This window comes from Choloepus didactylus, chromosome 1 (genome assembly GCF_015220235.1).
Source record: "Choloepus didactylus isolate mChoDid1 chromosome 1, mChoDid1.pri, whole genome shotgun sequence".
NCBI lineage: Eukaryota > Metazoa > Chordata > Mammalia > Pilosa > Megalonychidae > Choloepus > Choloepus didactylus.
Window position 1 is genome coordinate 30,951,613 of NC_051307.1, and position 21,976 is coordinate 30,973,588.

At 36.9% G+C, this 21,976-nt stretch overlaps 1 protein-coding gene across 1 annotated transcript; it reads left to right on the top strand.

Moving 5' to 3' along the window:
• The first annotated feature begins 17,863 nt into the window (after window positions 1-17,863).
• LOC119527875 (calcium-binding mitochondrial carrier protein SCaMC-2-like) lies at window positions 17,864-19,255 on the top strand. The gene has a single exon (XM_037828407.1). It carries the CDS (start codon window positions 17,864-17,866, stop codon window positions 19,253-19,255), a length of 1,392 nt encoding a protein of 463 aa, XP_037684335.1.
• Window positions 19,256-21,976: the final 2,721 nt, after the last annotated feature.

Genomic DNA, 21,976 nt, shown 5'->3' on the forward strand with positions numbered 1-21,976 from the left:
AATTTGAAAATATTTTCACAAGTGCAAAATCATGTAGTTACAGTGGTCTATAATTCAGAAAAAAATTTCCCTAGTTAGCTCACACACACACAGACACACACACACACACACACACACTACTCATAATAGAATAAACTTTAACTTCGCATTTTATTTGATACTCATGAAAACAATTAATTAAAATATTTCTGTACATTGAAAGGACATGAACAATTTCTCTTTTAGTTAGATGATTGTTATATATTATTTGTATATATTATTGTTATTTAGTATTTGTTGGATTATCTCTTTATCTTTCTCTATTTTATTCTTTTCTTCTTATTCTTTATTCTCTTCAGCTTTCCAGAGATATTTAAAAAAATAGAGTATAAATGGAAACAATTTTTAATGTTTAAGCAGTTTTATTAAGATATATTTACATATCATAAAATCCATCCAAAATGTACAATCAATGGTTCACAGTATCATCATACAGTTGTGTATTCATCACCACAATCAATTTTATAACATTCTCATTACTCAAAAAAAAAAAAAAATACCATGCTTCTTATTCCCCCCTATTATTTACCCTTAACATTGGTGTGGTACATGTGCTATTGTTGATAAAAGAATATTAAAATGTTACTGTCAACTATAGTCCATAGTTTACAGTAGGTGCACTTTTTGCCCACTTACCACTCTATTATAAACTTCTTGTAATAGTGATGTACATTTGTTCTAGTTCACAAGAGAACATTTTTATATTTGTACTATTAATTAGAGTCGTCACCCACCACAGTCCCATGTTTTATCCTCTAACTTTCCTTCTAGTCACATACTCAACTCTAAACCTTCCCTTTCAACCACAATCACACCATAATTCAGTGCTGTTCATTACACTCACCATATTGTGCTACTGTCACCTCTATCCATTCCCAAACACTTAAATTCAACCTAGATAAAAATTCTGCACACATTAAGCATCCATTCCTCATTCTCTACCCTCATTCTATTTCCTGGTAACATATATTCTAGATTTTAACTCTATGAGTTTACTTATAATTAGCTCATATTAGTGAGATCATACAATATTTGTCCTTTTGTGTCTGACTTATTTCTCTCAAAATATTGTCCTCAAGGTTCATGCATATTGTCCCATGATTCAGACTTCTTTCCTTCTTACTGCTGAATATTATCATGAATATAAAACATTTTGTTTTGATAATACTTTCCTAAACCAATATTCTAGTGCTTTTGATATTTAAACTATTAAAGAATTGGAAAGATATATTTAATCCCAAATGTAACCAAAACTACCTGGAAATGCCTTAGATTCAATTTTTTCTATTTTTCTGAAAACATAAATTTATAAAAAATTAGATAAAATATTATAACTTGTTATCCATTAAAACATTTGTTTATAAAAGTATACTTAAAAGATAAACAGATTAATTCTTACAAAAAAATTTTTTTTGAAGATATGTTTCTAAATACTTTACATCTATTTCTTCTCTAATAATCTATTTAACCTACCCTTTTGGTTTTCAGTCTACACATACTCCTATTTTATTTCCTTCTATTGTCTCTGCATATTTTTTTCTAGAATTTAAGAATTGATGGCTCTTTACTACATAAATTGAAAAAGTTTAATTTTCAAACATATTTTAGAAAAAAATGTCAAGGCCATGAATTTTATAAATCCTAATTAGGCTATGGTTATAAGTACTCATAACAGTAATTGGCACATACTGTTACATAAGTGTTAACAATTATAAGCTATTAATAGGGTCATAATATTAACAGTTTTACAGCAATTATCATGTGCCAGATATTAATTATAATCACTTTACATACATTGAGTTATTTAGTATTTACAAAAGATTTCTGAGTTTACAAAGATGGAAAGTGAGGCAGAGAGATGGTAAATAAATTGACTAAAGTAATACAGCAAGTAAGTAGTGAGCTAGGATTCAATTCCAAGCATTTTGGTGCCCTAGACCACTGAAAAGTAGAAATAAAAGTCAACTTTTAACCATGGATGCATTTAGATGTTGGAGTTGTGGCTGATTTCTTCTTTACATTTTTGAATATTTTATATATTTTCACAATAGACTACCTTATTTGAAAACCAAGTTTGGAATCATAGAACTTAAATGCTTGAAGAGATCTCATTTTAAGAGTCTCTTTTTACAGTTTTGTTGAAATATAATTCATATACCATCCAATTCACCAAATTAAAATGTACAATTCAGTGTTTTTCATTATATTCATGTTTGGACAATCATCACCATAATATGATTTTGCAACACTTTCATTACTCCAGAAAGAAACCACATACTAATTATCAGCCACTTCCCACTCTTGTCCCATCTCCTGCCTCCCAGGCCTACCACCAGGCTACCACTAACCCACTTTCAGTCTCTATGGGTTTGCCTTTTATGGACATTCCACATAAAGGAATTCATGCGAAATTTGAACTTTTGTGTATAGTGTCTTTCACTTAGAATAATATTTTCAAGGTGAAGCCACATGTAATAGGTATCAGTATCTAATGTTTTCATAGCAAACTAATATCCCATTGTGTGGATAAACCACATTTTTTTATCCATTCATCAGTGGATGGACATTTAATTTATTTCCACTTTTTGGTTATTATAAATAATGCTGCTAGGAACATCAGTATCCAAATATTTGTGTGAATATGTTTTCAATTCTTTTGGGTATATGCTGGTTATATGGTGATTCCATGTTTGACTTTTTTGAGGAACTGACAAATTGTTTTCCAAAGTGGCCACACCACTTAATTCCCACTGTTGGAGATTGAACCATGTCCCCACAAAAGACTTTCACAGTTCCCAACCCCTGGTCCTGTGGGCGTGAACCCATTTGCAAATAGACTTTTTGATAGGGTCACTGCAGTTAACCTGTGGCATGACCTTATTGGGATAGATCTTAACCCTATTACTAGAGGCCTTCTAGAGAAGGCCACAGGAAGCAAAGCTATGGGGAGCAGAATCTGGAAGTCCACAAAACCTGAAACAGATAGAAGCCACTGCCATGTGCTTTTCCATGTGATAGAAAGCCAAGGAACCCCTGAAGACTGCTGGCAGCCAGAAGTGTCCAACCCAACCCCAAGAGAAAGCAAGATTTCTAGACTCTGAAACAATGAGACAATAAATTTCTCTTGATAAGCCAACCCATTCATTGAAAATACTTTTCTTTTCCAATTGAATTGTTTCGGCACCCTTGTTGAAAATCATTTGACTATAGAGGTATGGGTTTTTTTCTGAACTCTTAATTCAATTCCATTAATCTGTCTGTCTACCCTTATGCCAATACCACACTATTTTTATTACCTTGGATTTTTAGTAAGTTTGGAATTTGGAAGTATGAGTACTGCCACTACATTTAGGGCTGTTTTTCAAATACTGCAATTAGAAACAAAGCTACTGATGTATATCTCAAAAGGCACAAAATTTTCATTCTCAAAAATGAGAGGAAAAGTAATATTTAGAGAGGTTTTCGGTGTTTGCTGACTTCAGAATAGATAAATGATGAATCTGAGAAGATAAAGCATTTATTTTAATAATCAGTGGTTCAGTGGAAACAATGTTGAATATTAAAGAAGACATCTAACCCTATTTCCTATAAATCTACAAATATTTCATGGAGTAGTAAAAGAAAATCCTTAGTTGTCTCAACGATGTTTACTTGACAGCTTTGCCAATATTTAGTGGAAAGATGAAATGCCACATTTTCATAACTATAAGAGAAACATTATTATTTTCATTGTATGGAGGTGAATTTAGAGTTTATAGTGAATTTAGAGTTTATAGGTAAATTTAGAATTTAGAATTTATGCCTCAAAGATGGATGCACCAGAATCAAGTAAATAATCAACATGGATAATATGATTTTTACTGAAGTTACTTCAATATTTCAATAAATCACCTGCCAAAGGGATGCCAAATATAAATCTATTGATCATAATATATTACTGTTAAGAGATGTTGTCAGAACCACTTAAATAATATTTTTTGGCTCCCAAGCTAATATTTATAATATTTGACCATTACTTGTAATAATGACTAACTTGTTTTTTGATAGTAAGGTAAGTGGAAATGAAGCCTAAATCTAAACCCCAAAACTTGTTAAGAAATGTTTCTAACAAAATATTGAACTTAACCTCTTTTAAACAAATTCCAATATTCTTTAGAAGTGCATTCTAGTTATATATTTTTTAAAATGCATAAATCTTAACCATAGCTTTTTATAATAATTAAGACTATTATTAGAGAAAACCACTCAAGACAAAATCTTAATTGGACTTTCCAGAAACAAAAGAATAATACGCTCATAGTTAAAAAAGAAAAAAACAACAAAAACATTTTGCTTATGATCCACAATAGATAAAACAGACTTTTTTCCCATAAGAAAGTTTTATCTTGAAAATGAGAAAAAGTATCAAACAGTAAAAAGGAAATTTTCTAAAATATTAAAATGATTGGAATTAATAAGGCTTATGTTATTATTATATTTAACCAAGCAATAAAAAATTAGAATGTTGAACTTGATCAAAAGGAGATAAACATAGGTAACTACACATGCAAAAATGATTTTAAAAATTAATAATTTACATGCACAATATTATTTAGAATAAATATCTGGGTGATTGGGTAGAGTGTTTTTTTCTTTTCATTAAACCATTTGGTTGTTTTATACAATCTACTTTGGTAAAATTCTATGAAAAAAAATATGAATGAACCTAGAAAGAATACATACATTTTGTCATCATTTTTGATAGAACTTAGATGTATGTAAAATTCAGTTAATAGTTTGGAACTAAAAAGGAAAAAGCAGCACAATAATTGAAGAGACGTAAAATGTTGGTAGGCTCTAAAATTGTGAATATGCTTTGAAATTCTCCTTGCATTCTGGAACAAGATATTTTGGCTGCTTCTAACATCTTTTTAAAATCTATTTAAAAATAATAAATTTCATGTTCAGTTTATGAAAGAAAATAGATACGTTATCCCTTGTTTAGAATTTTTTAAGAAATGAAATGTGTATATTTATAACAGCTGGTAGAATTATAAACAATACGTATAATAAAGTTCAACACGTTTGTGATGGTAAGACATGGAGTCAAATTCTAATGAAGTAAATTCTCTAAAATGTAAATTAGTTGTGTTTATCACCAAAACACAATCTGCTTCTAATAAGTGAAACAGTTAAGGAAATGCAAGCATTGTATTATGCTGAAAAATATTAATTTTTCCCATTTTGTAGTTGAAAAAGCAAAACAAGAATCTCTTAACTGTTGCACGTTATTACAGAATTTTTCTAGTCAATTATCAATTATGAGACATATAGCTATTTCTGTCTACTCATTTAACTAGAATTCTGTACATGTGTATTTGTGTGCAGGTCTGTATTTATAATCCTATCCATGTCTACTGACATACGTGCTTTGCTCTACAAGTAATGATGGCACATTAACAAGCTAGCAATGTTTTCATATATATACTTTCCGATTTTTTTTTACTCTCAAGTGACAGGCATGCAATTTTCAGGGTTAAATAAATGGATCAAGGGCAAAGCAGTATTGAGTTAAATAGGAAAAAAATGTACCAGAAAGCATATTTAACAGATAACTTTGAATTCTGTAATTTTGACAGCTTATAATTGGTAATGTGAAGTGCACACACAATTTATAGTTGAGGTTATATTTATCTATATTGAACTTGAGGAAAACAAAACAGTAAAGTGCTTGAGGATGAAGACTACTACTGTATTTATTTTTTCTTCTTGTCCCAATAAGTTTAGAGATTAAAATCTCTAATTCTATTAATATTTTCTCAATTGATAAACCATATGATTTGTTTTAAAAGATCATGAATACACTTCTTTGATATTCAAATTGTTTTGACATGATTGTTTTAAAAATCCATGCAGTATTATCTTGCAAATAAGTCTGAGTAGAAATACTTTAAGTTGAAATGGGAATATGTTGCACTGCCTTTCCTCCATTTCTTTTCTCCTCTCATCAATTGCCTATTAATGTATTGCTTTAAAACCCACCTGGAGGAATTTAACCTAACAAATTGCATAACCTAAAAAGCAGCAAATCTCCTGACAATATTTAAAATAGCCTGCCTTTTGCATATAAGTTTAATATAAACTCCCACAAAAAAATATGCCTCCATTTATTTCTAAAATGAGAGGGACTGAATACTGTACTAAGAAATCATTTAATTAATTGATATTAAAATAAATATTTTTGAGCTAATATTATTTTAGCTAAGCTGATGTGTCAAGATAGAAAATAACACCCACATCACATTTTTCATTTCATTCTTTTTCTCATGCTTGTCTATTTGTTTTTATGTTTCTATAGCCTCTTAAATTTTGTCATCTTTATTGAAACCTTATGGATTTTGACATTTTATTTAAATAAAAGGGATATGATATAAGAATAGCATTCATTGGAAGTTTAATGGAACCATCTATTGTTGCTGATGGGTTTAAAACTATAGAGCCTATAAAACGCCTGTTATAGAGTTAAAGTAAAAATGGATTCAATTTTACTGACAGTTTCAAATGAGAGAAATTGTTTCATTGTGGGTCAGGAAGGAGGGTAGGAAATCCATTAATTATCAGGTCATGAGTATAAGTTAATATTGCTAAACCTAGGGTAGAAGCAGTGGATAGAAAAGGGCCAACCAGTTAATAAGCACAATTATCTCAGTATGATTTGCATGGATTAAACTGCAAAAAATGTTTAAGCAAATTTATTATACATCAATACTGTGAATTCTGAACCACTTAGACACATCATAATCTGTCATATATTAAAAATAAACAGGGTTTCTTGTTATTACAGGAAATGATAAACAAAGTTCTTCAGAATAAAGGGCTAGGTAGAAATCTAGATCCGGAGAAAGAAACAAAAACCAGTATGGTAGTTTGAAGCTGTATGTACACCAGAAAAACATGTTCTTAAATCTAGTCCAATCCTATGAATATAAACACATTGTAAGTAGTATCTTTGGATGAGGCTATTCAGTTAAAGTGTGACCCACCTCATTCAGGATGGAACTTAATCCTATTGCTGGAGTCTTTTATAAATGGAATGAATACAGAGACAGAGAGAAAGCCATAGAAGCAAGAAACTGGAAATAAAGGAAGAAGACTAGGGAGAGACCAGCAGATGTCTCCATGTGACTTTCCATGTAGCAAAGGAGACAAGGATCACTGGCAGCCAGTCTTCAGGGAGAAAGCATCACCTTATGAAGCACTGATTTTGGACATTTTCTTGGCCTCCAACTGCAAGCTAATTAATTCCCATTGTATAAACTTGACCAATTTCATGCTATTTGCTTTAAACAGCCTAGGAAACTAAAACAGATTTTGGTACCAGTAGAGTGGGGTGCTGCTATTACAAATACAAAAATGTGGAAATGGCTTTGGAATTGGGTACGGGGTAGAGACTGGAAGAATTGTGAGCTGTTTGATAGAAAATGCTCAGATTGCTTTGAAGAAACTTGGTAGAAATATGGACACTAAAGGTACTAGTGATGAAACCTTAGATAGAAATGAAGAATGTTTCATCCAAAACTGGAAGAAAGGTAATCCTTTTTTAAAGTATCATAGAACTTGGCAAAATTGAGTTCTGATGTCAAATAGAAGGCAGAAACTAAGATTGATGAGCTTGGATATTTAGCGGAAGAGATTTCCAAGCTAAACATTGAAGTCATAGCCCGGTTTCTCCTTTCAGCTTATGGTAGAATGTGAGAGGAGAGGGATAAGCTAAGAACTGAACTCCTGGGCACAAAGAAATAATATATTGATGGCTTAGAAAATTCTGAACTGCCAGAAAGCAAATCCCCAGAAAATAGTGCTCCATGTTATCCAGGAAGATTTGTGGAAAGTCTTACTGTCTGATGTTTGGGACCTCCATGTACATGCAAAACTAACATGTTTTTTTTTTTTTTTTGTGAGATCTGTGTGAATAGAACACCTCCAGCCTTGACTATAAGGGACAGAAAGGGGCAGATTGAAGAAAAATTACTTCAAAGGCAGAACCATGGAAGCTGAGGTCTGGATGGAAGACATCTTCTCAGACCAAGAGAGTGGACCCACACTTATGTGTGGAAAGGGTGAGAATGCCCTGTCACTTGGATGGCAGGGTGTTCCATCCCATTGAACAGGAAGAGTCTGGGGGATTGTGGACAGTCTGACTGCCACATGATGCTCGACAAGCGTGGAGCCTAGAGTCTGGCCATTGCCCCCATCCTTGACGAGGGTGAAGCCTGGAGCCCGGCTATCCTTCCAATGCTTGAAGAGGTGGAAACTTCATCCCAGTTTTTGGGGAGAGCATGATGTGATATGAATATAATCCTGTTTGGGAGCTGCAAATTTAAACACTCTGCACAAAAGCACACACACACACACTAAATTCAACTTCTTTGTTTCCTTTAACTGAAGCCATCACATTATTTAAAGTTCTCTAACCCACCACCCATCTTCCCCAACTCCCATCTTCCTGCTCACAGGTACCTTATTGGGCAGGCAGCAGGGAAAAAGCAGTAGGAAAGTTTAACTTGATGTTTATTTAGGTAATGTAGTTAGTTTTCTAAAAGTACTTAGTCACTCAGATTCAGTTTGCCTACTCTTACAAGTTCCAAGATAAAGTCTGAATTTAAGGGAGTCTTATGTGAATTCATAGTGATTGGGAAGGGGACATCACATCCTACAAGCTGGCCTCAGTTTAAAGTGTCTTTTCCACATTCAATTAGTTTTTTCCTATTTTGCCTCTATCTTCCCATAATCTATTTGTAATTTGATTGATTCCATGTAAACTTCAGGCATGCAATGGCCGTTACTGTTGCTGAGCAATGACAAAGCTTTTGCCTCCAATCATGTGATATCTATTCTCAGCAGCCATCTCCTCCCAACCCATGGACCAGTTCCAAGGCACACAGGGTATTTGTGTATCCCATTCACATCACATGCCTGGTAAAGATATAGCAGTATTGCTTCAGGCATACTTTTGGATTCCTGCAATTGTAGCAATAATAGTATCTAACAGAAGGTGTTTAAGGCTTACATAACTGCCGGTGTTCTAAAGGCTTTCTGTGTACTAAATGATTGAATCTTCAAACAACCCTTTGAAGTGAATACAGTCGATCCTGATTTTAACAAAAAGAAAACTGAGAACAGATTGCTTAAGTGAAGTACCCCAGTCAAACAAAAAGTAACTGGTGTGATGGGTTTTGAACCCAGACACCAAGTTAGGAGAGCCAAACACAAAGTCCCTCTTTTAGTCTTGAGTTTTCTCCCAGACTGTGCTAAAAATCCAGATTGCTTCATGAATTATAGAAAGTTTACCATCTCACTATATTCTGGGTTCATCGTCTCAGTCATTGTGAAAAAGACCTCAAAAATGTCCAAATTCTCTCCTCCTGTATGATATTGCTACAAGCCGAGAACCACACCAGATGATTCTATAGTCCAGGCCCGTTTGCCCTCAGCTGCTGCAAGGAGAGAACCAGCTTCTCCCTGAGGCAGAAAAATAGATGCCCTAATTTCCTACTAACTGATTTAACATCCCTTCCACCCAACACACACACAGGCACTCACAATACACACAAATTGGCACACTTCCCTTTGCCAAAGATGATCAGTGTTAATGTTTACCTATCTCACCACGGTCAAATGTGGACTACAAAAACATTTGACAATTGTGTTATAGTTTTTCACTATATTGTTCCTATTATATTCTATTCTGAGTATCTATGTTACTTAATAGACCACCAAAAAATTTAATTGGGTAAAATAACAACTATTTTAATATGCTCACCATTTTAGGGGTCAGAAATTTGGGCAGATCCCAATATAGAGGACTCATTTCTGTTCCACTATAACTGAGCTTATGTAGCTCAAACAGCTAGAAATCCTGGGGTGGTTTAACCAGGGTCTCATGTCTTCTGTCTCAGTGCTGGCTGATGCAAAGTTTTGTGTTCACGCACATGTTTTGCAACTGGGCTTGTTTGGCTGTAATAATCAAGGCTGGCTGGGAATCAATCTTTCTCTCTTTTTTTAAATTTTTTTTTTTAATTTTTTTCTCTCTCTCACTCTATGTCAACATGTGACCCCTCCATGTGGTTAGCTTTGGCTCAGCACAATGCAGCAGCATCAAGCTGTAGAACTTACTACATAGTGGCTGACTTGCCCATTTCTCCTTGACAAACATTCTCTTAGTTTTTTAATGTTTTAAAATGCTTTTGTTTTAGCTTCAATTTAAAGGATTTTCCACTAGCTACAAAATTCTAGACTGACAGATTTTTTTTTTACCTTTCAGAATTTCAAACATGCTGCTCCATTGCCTTCAAGTCTCCAGCATTTCTAATGAGAAATCAACTATCATTTGTAACAATATTCCACTGTATGCAATACTCTTTGCCCAGCCCCAGCAGATTTTAAGTTTACTCCTCGGTTGCCTTTTAAGCTGTTGGACTAAAACATTCCTTGGTTTAGTTTTATTTGCAGCAGGGATTTACAGGACATATGGGTTTATATTTTTCTGTAGTTTTGGATATTTGTATGCCATTATCTCTTAGCATATATTGTCCCCCATTTTCTTCACTCCTCTCATTCTGTCAGGGCACTTACATATACGTTCTTTAATTTATCTTGTCCACTATATGCTTGTTTCCTCTTCATTTTTTCTTTCCTTAATTTATTTCTTTTTCAGTTGGGATAACTGCTAATAACTTGTTTTCAAGTTAAATGATCCTTTCTTCACCTGTGTCCAGTCTGCTTTTAAACCCATGAAATATATTACTTATTTCTAATACTATATTTGTCCTTTCACACGTTATTCACAATTTTAAATAGATGTTTTAACATATTTATGTCATTTTAATGGCCCTCTCTGATAAAACCAACACTAGGACCACTTGAATGTCTACATTTATAGGGCTTCAGATTTTTTATTCTTTAAAAATTATGACTTATGTTTCCTAACTTCATTATGTGTCTAGTATTTTTATAATATTCTATAAATTGTGTTAAAAAATAGAGGAAGGGAACTAAAAATATTTATATTTATATAGGGGTATGCTACTTTCTGACAGATTGCAAGTAGGGGAAGGGATCAATGTAATATAATCTGAAACTGGCTTTTTTCTGCAGCTTTAATTAGATGCAGTTAACCACTGGTTTCAAAAGTTGCATCAAAACTGTGCCTTCTACAGATCTTTGGAGATGAGAAATGTTAAGGTTCAAAGGATCTCTTTATGTTTTAAAGCCAGACACTAGCTTTATGAACAATGAACTTTTCTTTCTGCTTTTCAACTGGGTTGCCTGTTTTTTGGGGTCACTGGAAGTTCTCTTTGCTTTCTGGCTACTCCACAACTTTCTGTGCCTTGGAAAATACATTTCCCACTGTTGCCCTGACCTTGGCCTTAGGAGGGCTTCTGCTTTGTGAAGTCTCACCATGCCTTAGAGGGGTGAATTTTGGAAACCCTCACCACCCTGAGTTTTCAGAGGGCCACTGCTACATTCTGCCTAAAGTCCCACACAACCTCAGAGATATTTCTCTCAACTCTCATTCTATGCCCTATCAATCAGCAGGCCACTTCTTTGTGACTGGTGAAGACCCCATGCTCTCCAAGAGTTCTCTTTCAAAGCTCTGCTGTCCAACTTCCCCTAGGCTTAGACAAGTGTTAATTTTACTTGGGAAATATCCTTGTCTTGCCCTCACAGACGGCCCAGTCAAACTTGATACTTTCTTTGTCTTTTCACTTGCCCTTTCTCCATTCTCATGGGCTGCTACCTTGCCTTCAGGAGAGACCTTGAAAATCTGAAACAGAAAATAGTTCTCATTGCTCCTATTCTTTTCTGGCATTTGGTGCACTACCTACTCTCAAGGGATGTCTGTGGGAAAGAGGTGACAAGTGGTACCAGACTGGCTGTATGACTGGGGCTCCTTGGGAATATAGTTAGTTATGCCAGACCACACATGATTGCTATTGATTTATTACCAGTTCAACTGGTTTCTCATTCTCCTCATCCGTGGATATATGATCTCCTTAAAACTTTATCCCAATACATTTTCAGCCTAATGCTTTCATAATCATCATTGCCATCATTACCATTATCATTACAATCTCAAACATTAACAATAGTATTATGTAGTACAGGAATCAGAAAACCATAGCCCATAGTCTGAATCCAGCTTCCTGCTTGATTTTGAATTTATGTCTTGCTCTTTTACAAGTGGTATTTTCCAATTGATTTTTCTGTTTCCTTATAATACACCATATGCCCAAAACACAGCCCACCTGCATTCGCCTGGATGGGTATGCACAGACTTGATGCTTCAAGAAAAACCATTAGATTTACCTTATGTTTCCCCTGAGCTCTTCTCATAACATTGGCTATTTCTTCCTGTGGTCACAAAATGTTTTTATCTTACCATTTATTACATACGTTGGCATAGTACATAAGAGGAAGAACTCTGAGGTCAGATGGCCTGGGTTTTGAGTCCCTGGTCCAAAACTTCAAAATACTGTAGCATCAGCAAGTTATTTAGTGCTCAGTGATTCTGTTTCTCCATCTACAAAATAGGAGCAATAACAATAAGCCACAGTGCACTTATGATAAAGTGAGGAAATATACATGAATACTTTAAACAATACATGACACATGTTAAATGCTCAATGATAATTGTCAGTGATATCCTGTGAGTGTTTATTCATATATATTCTTCCCTGGACAGATTGTAAGCTGTTCGAGATAAAAAAAAACACCATGTGTTTTTCATTTTCCCAGTGTCTGAAACTTTCCTCATTCCGTCAATATTTCTCAAAATTGTAAATGGATAAATTATCTGTGGATTGTTTTCCATTAGTTTTATTTTATCAAAACAAAATTTATTCTGAAGCATATGTGTGCTTAAGGGTGTTCTAATTTTTGTTTAATAAACAGATTTCTTTTGTATAACAGTACTTTACTGGAAATACTGTCTTCTTTTTCTTACTGTTTTGCAAGGTCCATATGTAAAAGAAAAAGTGATTTTACAGTGAACAGACAAATATCTTACTGTACAAATATGAATTTAAAAATATATTTGTCAAATATAAAGAGAAGGTTATCACAGAAGGAGCAAAATTATTCAATAAATGTTGATTAATTTATTTAACAATAACAATTTTGCACCTATTCTATCCAAGACATTATTCCAGTTGCTGACATTATAGTAGTGAATTAGACAAAGTCTTTCATTTTACATAGATTATTTTAGTCATTTTTGAGGTGGTTAAAGCAATAATAGTAATAAATGTGTACAGTGAGATTTGAAAATTCATCACATGACAAATGATGATATGCAAGGAAAGTAAGTATCAGCTCTATTTTGTTGCTACTCTATCTTGATTTCTTCAAAAGTCATCACTGACTGGTTAATGGGAAAATAAATGTATTTAGTTCTGTTTGGTAAACTAAATCATAGATAATAATTTAAACAATCTCTTTATATAATTCTCCATTTCATTGATAAAATAATTTAAGAGAAAGCCATGTGCAGCTGGCTGCTTGTCCCTCAGACCCACAAATAAACCCTGTGCTCAGGACCAGACATGTCACCCTGGCTCTTAGGATGGAAACATAAGTGTGGCTGACTCCCTTCTTGATGCATCTCACATAGTTGCCTGCCTGTGCACCCCTTTCCCTTTTGCCCTGAGTACAAGTAAACTACATGTAAACTAAGTGTGATGGTTGGGTTCATGTGTCAACTTGGCTAGGTGGCCTAGCTGTCTGGTCAAGCGGGCACTGGCCTGACGATTCCTGTGAGGCTATTTGAGGCTGGTTGGTTTGTCAGATCATCAGTCAATTGACTGCAGCTGACTGATGACTCATCAAGGGGCGTGCTTCCACAGTGAGAGAATGCAATTGGCTGGATTTGGTCCGGGTGATCAGTTGGAGGTTTATAAGCCGGACGGTTAGAGAACCTTCATTCTTCTTCAGCTGCTCAGTGAAGCTTTTCCTGGGGAGCTCGTCGAAGTTGCCAGTTCGTTTCCTGAGGAGTTCGTCAAAGTTGTCGGTTCCTTTCCTGAGGAGTTCTTCAAAGTTGCCGGTTCGTTTCCTGAGGAGTTCGTCAAAGTTGTCGGTTCGTTTCCCAAGGAGTTCGTCGGACGTCTTCCTTGGAGTTGACAGCTTGTTGACGGCTCTGCAGAATTTGGACTCGTGTGCTCCCGCAGTTGCATGAGTCACTTTTACAATTTGATAATAAGAGACATCTCTCATTGATTCTGTTTCCAAGGAGAACCCTAACTAATACACTAAGTATGCAAGTTTTACTGCCTATGGCACAACCCTGCAGCTCTATCTGTTTTTGGTGGGAAGGGAATGGAGTCCTTCATTTTTCATGGCTCAAGATGAGTGCACTGGCCAGTGGACCAAGACTTGCTGGTAATGGGACACTGATGACCATTTTTGAAGGTGACTTTGCTCTGATACTTCTCTATGTGAATAAACATTCCAACAAGTGGCTGTTCCATTTCAACCAGAATAAACATTCCAACCAGAGTCACCTACTTTGCTGGTAACTCTAAGACCTCTGTTGGAGAGGGTTGACATCTTTCTGTTTTCTCTTTCTACAGGTACCTTGGCACAGCAAGCAGGTTGCCAAAAAGTATCCTGTCTCTCAGCTATACACCCACACCATCACTCACAAAACACACCCCTGTTTCTGCCTTTTAGAGGGCATATGGATGGTTGGTAAAGAGAGGGTTTTTGAGTCAGCAGAATATCTTCATATTGTCCTCTGGCTAGGTCCATAGTAATCCCAAAAGAAAATGTCATAACCATTAAGTGGCCACTTTCTTTTCCAATTCCACCTGGCCCCTGGAAAACATCAATCCTTTTTTTTTTTTGTCTCTATGGATTTGCCTATTCTGGATATTTCACATTATGGAAACATCATTGTCTGAACTTTTGTGTTGATGTCTTTCACTTAGCAAAATGGTTGCAAGGTCCATCGGCATTGTAGCTTGTATCAGTACTTCATTACTTTACATGGCTGAGTAATAATATTTTATTGTATGTATATACCACATTTTGATGGTCCATTCATATGTTGATGGGCATTTGGGTTGTTTTCATCTTTTGGCTCTAGTGAGTAGTACCACTATGAATATTCATGTACATTCATATGGTTGAGTACCCATTTTCAGTGCTTTGGGGTTTGTATTTAGGAATGGAATTGCTGGATCATATGGCAATCCCATGTTTAACTTTTTGAGGAACCGCCGAAGTGTTTTCCCAAGCAGCTGCACAATTTTACATTCACACCATCAATGTATGATGTTCCAGTTTCACTACATCCTTGTCAATATTTGTTATTTTCTTTGTTTTTATCATTGTATTTTTTATTATAGTCATCTTAGAAGGCGAGAAGTGGTATCTTGTTGTGGTTTTGATTTGCATCCCCTAATGACTAATGATGCTGAGCATCTTTCCTTGTGCTTGTAGGCCATTAGCATATCTTCTTTGGGAAAATGTCTACCTAAGTTCTTTGCCTATTTTTTTAATTGTCTTGTTTATCTTTTTGCTGTTGAATTGTAAGTGTTCTTTATTTATGCTGGATAATAGATCCTCATATATAATTTGAAAATACGTTCTCCCATTCTACAGGTTGTCTTTCACTTTCTTGATAGTTCCTTGATGAACAAAATTTTATGATTTTTATGGAATCCAACTTAATTTTGTTTTTATTTTGTTATTTATGCTTTTGGTGTCATATCTAAGAACTCATTGGCAAACGCAGCCATGAAAATTCACACGTTTTCTTCTAAGAGTTTTATAGTTTTAGCTCATTTTGTTATTGATCCATTTTGAGTTAATTTTTCTATATGGTATGAGATAGTAGTCTAACTTCATTCTTTTGCATGAGAATATCCAATTGTTATGACCCCTTTTATTGACAAAACTGTTCTTCCCCTATAGAATGGTCTTTGCATATTTACCGAATATCAGTTGGTCATATTTGTATAGGTTTATTTCTAGAGTCTCAATTCTACTCCATTGCTCAATATGCCTACCCTTATACCATTAAATTATGATTATGACTGCTGTAGCTTTGTAGTAAGTTTTGAAATTGGTAAGTTTGAATCCTCCAATTTTGTTGTTTTTCAATATTGTTTTGGCTATTTGGTGCCCTTTGTAATTCTATATGAATTTGAGTGTTAGACATTCTATACCTGCAAAAGGGTCATGGAAATATTGATAAGAATCACACTGTATCTTGAAATTACTTAACAATATTAACTCTTACAATCCAAATGTTAAATTAATTTATTTCATACAGGTTTTTATAATTTTATTCTTTAATCTCTCCATGTGGGGAGTTAAATTTTTTTTTTTGTAATATTGAAAGGCCCTATGAAATCTCAACTTTATGTAATACGTATTTTAATATATTGTTGAATTCAAATTGATACTGTTTTGTTTAGGATTTGCAATTAATTCCATGAGCAAATAATTTTTATTTGTCATATATTCTGATCTTATTTTTATACAAGTCTCTTAAGAAAAATTGAAGAATTGAAGAATTTTACTTTGTTTTCTACATGTAAGGAAATTGTGTTGTAATGAAATTAACTGTTGCTTGACTGAATGGTAGTACATCAGTGCCTATTTTCTTTGAAAGAATATTGTCTGCTACTGATTCAGTTTCTTTAGTGGTTGTGGGATATTTAGGTTTCTCCTCCTCCTCCTCTTCCTCCTCCTCCTCCTTCTTCTTCTTCCTACTATTACATCCACCACTATTGCAACTACTATTACTCTTAAGTTGGCTTTAGAAGATGCAATATTAGTAGAAATGTCTATTTTGCCTAAGCCTTTAGCTTTTTTAATGAAAAGTTATTCATAGTGTTCTCTTACTTTTGTAAAATGCACTGCATGTGTAGTTATGCCCCCCTTTTTTTAATATTGTCATTTTATTTTTCAGAATTAAGCAAAATAATTCTGAAGTTCATATATAAAAGTATACAAGCATAAGTAGACAAGAAACATATTAAGAAGGAATATCAATACAAGGGAATAGCCATACCAAATATTAATATATATATAGTGAAGTTTCAAAAATTAATGCAGTATGGTACTGATTCATAATACAGAATACTGATTCATAATACAGAAAATACAGAAAAATGGAATAAAATATCCAGGTACAGACCCAAACAGACTTAAGAATTTAGTCTGTAAAAAATGCACCATCTCAAATCAGAATAAAGACAAACTTTTAAAACACTGCTAATGGGGCAACTAAATGGTCATCAAGATAAAAGTGAAGTTAGAATGTCTCCTTATCCATTATACCATGATATACATCAAGTTATCAATATAAAAATGAAATTATAAATGTGCTAGAGGAAATCAAGATTCCAATGTCAAAGACGAAATCATAAATTTACTAGAATAAAATATTTGAAAATCCTTTTATAAGCTTGGAGAGGGGGAAGTCTTTGAACTATGATTCAATATTCAGTATCCTTAATGGAAAATATTTATAACTTTGACAATATCAAAGTCAAATACTTCTTCATGGCAAAAGAAAAACATATAAATAAAGTCTATAGACAAGTGACAAACTAGGAAAACAGTATTTTCAGTCCTCACCACAAGAAAACCTAATCTTCCTATTAGGTAAATATCACTCTGATACAAAAGATGAAGTTACAGTTTGCTGAAAAATAAACTTAAATGTGTCATAAAGAGTAATTTAAAACATGATCAGGCAAAACCCGGCGTGTCTTCTGCGCTCTGCCCGCCGGCCCGCCGCTCTCGCCCCGCGCCCGGTGCCCCTGTCTCGCGCCCGATGGTGAGCAGTGTGTTGTGCCGCTGCGTGGCCTCCCCGCCGCCGGCGTCAGTGGGAGACCCGTGCGGCGGCGCCGTCTGTGGGGGTCCGGACCACCGGCTGCGCCTGGGGAGCCTCTTCCAGACTCTCGATGTTAACCGCGACGGGGGCCTGTGTGTCAACGACCTAGCGGTGGGGCTGCGGCGCCTGGGACTGCACTGCACCGAAGGCGAGCTCCGGAAAATTGTACAAGCCGGAGATAGAGACCTTGATGGGCAGCTAGACTTTGAAGAGTTTGTCCATTATCTCCAGGATCACGAGAAGAAACTGAGGCTGGTGTTTAAGAGGTTGGACAAAAAGAACGATGGACGAATCGATGCTCCGGAGATCATGCAGTCCCTGCGGGACCTGGGAGTCAAGATATCTGAGCAGCAGGCAGAAAAAATTCTCAAGAGCATGGATAAAAATGGCACGATGACCATCGACTGGAGCGAGTGGAAAGACTACCATCTTCTGCATCCTGTGGAAAACATCCCCGAGATCATCCTGTATTGGAAGCATTCCACGATCTTTGATGTGGGTCAAAATCTGACGGTCCCCGATGAATTCACTGTGGAGGAAAGGCAGACGGGGATGTGGTGGAGACACCTCGTGGCAGGAGGTGGGGCAGGGGCTGTCTCCAGAACCTGCACAGCTCCCCTGGACAGACTCAAGGTGCTCATGCAGGTCCATGCCTCCCGCAGCAACAACATGTGCATCGTTGGCGGATTCACCCAGATGATTCGAGAGGGAGGGGCCAAATCCCTCTGGCGGGGCAACGGCATCAACGTCCTCAAAACTGCCCCCGAGTCAGCCATCAAATTCATGGCGTATGAGCAGATCAAGCGTCTTGTAGGTAGTGACCAGGAGACACTAAGGATTCATGAGAGGCTTGTGGCTGGGTCCTTGGCAGGTGCCATCGCCCAGAGCAGCATCTACCCAATGGAGGTTTTGAAGACCCGAATGGCCCTGCGGAAGACAGGCCAGTACTCTGGCATGCTGGACTGTGCCAGAAAGATCCTGGCCAGAGAGGGGGTAGCTGCCTTCTACAAAGGCTACGTCCCCAACATGCTGGGGATCATCCCCTACGCCGGGATAGACCTGGCCATCTATGAGACACTCAAGAATGCCTGGCTGCAGCGTTATGCAGTGAACAGCACTGACCCTGGCGTGTTTGTGCTCCTGGCCTGCAGTACCATGTCCAGCACCTGTGGACAGCTGGCCAGTTACCCACTGGCCCTGGTCAGGACTCGGATGCAGGCGCAAGCTTCCATCGAGGGTGCGCGGGAGGTGACCATGAGCAGCCTCTTCAAACACATCCTGTGGACCGAGGGGGCCTTTGGACTGTACTGGGGCTGGCCCCCAACTTCATGAAGGTGATCCCAGCAGTGAGCATCAGCTATGTGGTGTACAAGAATGTGAAGATCACCCTGGGTGTGCAGTCACGGTGACGGGGGGGGGAGCGTGGCCCCACCTGGCGGACTCGCTGATCCTGGGCCTGCAGCCCCAGGGTTTGTAGCCATCTCAGTCTGTGAATGTGCCAACACTAAGCTGACTTACGCCAAGCTGTGAAGACCCTGGGATGTGCAAGGGGAGCAGGGACGAGCTGGCATGCCCACTGGGTTTGTCCTGCTGACCCCAGCTGATCCTCTGTCCATTCCAGGGAAGACCTGTGGATATTCCTCTGGGTCCAGGGGTCAGCATGATTCAGGCTCATGCACATTGGGACAGGGATATTTCCCCCTGCAGTGCCTGCCAAATAGCAGAGCTTGGAAGCTGGCTTAGTTCTTCCATCTCGCCCTAGCAGCCAGACCATCAGCCATAGGCCCTCTGCCCTCTGGCCTACTGAGTGTTTTCCCCCTGTCCACTTGGCGTCTCTCCTCTCTGCTATTTTAATATGGTAGGAGGAGGACTAGCAGCCCACTCCCCACCCCTCTCCTCACTTGTCTCCTCTTAATCCGTAGTAGGAGGTGATGTCACCTGACTTGACAAACCTTACTTCCCCAACCTACAGCCTCGATGCTGGCCTGGTCATGCAGGGCAGAGAGAGGAGGCTAGCTTCTGTGTTCGCCCTCCCTTGAGCCCCTCTATTGGCTCGAGCTCACCAACTGGTGGGCGTGTGCATGCTGGGTGGTTGAGGGGCTGCCCGGTAACAGGGTGCATGGCTTCACGAAGTTGGTGCTGGGTCCTGGAACCCAGAGGACCTCTGCAAATTGTCTGGGGCCTCATGACGCTCTGAGCTGGCCTCGCACAGTCAGGACTGGCACTGGCTCGGAACCAAACTCCACCTCCCCGCTCTGTTTGCTTCCAGAGAGGAGACAAAGGGAGTAAGTAGATAGGTTTGCTGCCTGTGTTAAAGTCTATTTCTGATGTCCCTGGGGATTTATGCCCAATCCCAACTGGGGTGGAGAGGGACCAGCCTCACATTCCACTGACGTAATGTATCACACTGCTTGGAGCCCATTTATTTCATATTTATTTGAACAGAGTATGCCCTAACTATTTTTATAGATTTGTTTAATTAATAGCCTTTCATTTTCAAGTTCATTTTTTATTCATATTTATGTCTGTGTGATTGTACCTTCTCCACACCACGTGGTGGGGGTGGGGAGAGGAAAGGAAGGAGGACTTCCCACTACCCAAGTGTATGTCTGTCTGTCCAAAGAAATTCCTCTCAGAGATGAAGATGGGGAAGAAAAGCAAGGAGCAAGGAACCTTAATCGTGGAGGAGGGATGTGTCCTTGGGCATGTCAGGGCTGGGCTCCTCGGGATACCTGTTACTTGCATGTTCAGGAAGGAGTGAGCCCAGGAAGCCTCGGAAGCTGTGGAATGAAGGCCTGCCCAGGGGGCGGGAGGATTGGGAGAAATGTCAAAAAACCTTGAAGATGAAAGTCCAAATCATTTCCTGGACTGGGAGCATTTCTTTGTCTGATGCTTTTTGAATCAGAAGGCAGTAAGGCGCCTCTCACTGTGGATTTCTGGTGGATGGGTGGGGGGGGGCCACGGAGGAGAGGGCGGCCAGCTCCCCAGGATCATTTATGAGTGGGCTCTCTCCTGCCACCCCCGCTCAGTAATGCTGGTCAACTTGCACCTCTGCAGTTGCACTTCTGTTCCACCAGAATGGCCTACTGAGGAAATCTAAAATAGGATGCAAAGATCAATGCAAAATTATTGTTATATATAAATATACATATAGTTATAACTGGACTTTATCAAAAAGCAAATTAAGAAAGAATTGGAAGTTGTCATTTAAAACAGCCTTCTAATAAGGCTTCAAAGCTCAAAAAAAAAAAAAAAAAAACCATGATCAGTTACACTGATAAGAGGAATGTGAATTAAGCATGAACAATTATACCATTTTTCACTTCTAAGATTAGTAAAGACTGAAAAGGTTGTGAAAACATTCTCTTGGACAGGATAAAGGGAAACAGGTACTTTCATGCATTGTTGGTGGGAGAATAAAAAGGTATAGTGCCCCCCACCAAAAAAAAAAAAGAGGTTAGCTATATCAAAATAAATGTCTTTACCCTATGATCAAAATATCTTACTTCTGGAAATTCATCTTACCTTTCTGCAACATATGTTATGGCATAAATGCTAAGTAATTCACTGCAGTATTGTCTGTGATACCAAAAACATGGAAACCATCCAAGCATTCATCAAAAGGTCTATGTCCACTTTTGAATTTAGAATTATATTTTGATTATGAATAGTCTTAGTTCCTTTTCAGTCATGAAAGAGATTTGGGATTATACTAACTTCTAAATTTGCTGATATTTTCCAGTTTAATTTTATTTTTTATTTCCTTAATTTCTTATATTTATTGATTCTTTCCTGTTACTTTTTAAAAAGTTTAACATGCGTTTATTTTATAATTTTCTTAAGATGGAGATCTACCTCATTAATTTTTATACTTTCGTCTTTTCTAATATAAGAATTTACAGCTGCAGATTTCTCTTTAATACTATTTTAGATACTCACAAAATTGACAAAATTTTAATCAATTCTAAGAAATTTCAAATTCCCATATTTTATTTACTTTGATTATCACTTATTTAGAACTGTACTTTTATTTTAATTTATTTAAATATATTT

Excerpts from the sequence above, each read along its gene's own strand:
- LOC119527875 (XM_037828407.1), top strand. The coding sequence starts at position 17,864 with ATGGTGAGCAGTGTGTTGTGCCGCTGCGTGGCCTCCCCGCCGCCGGCG.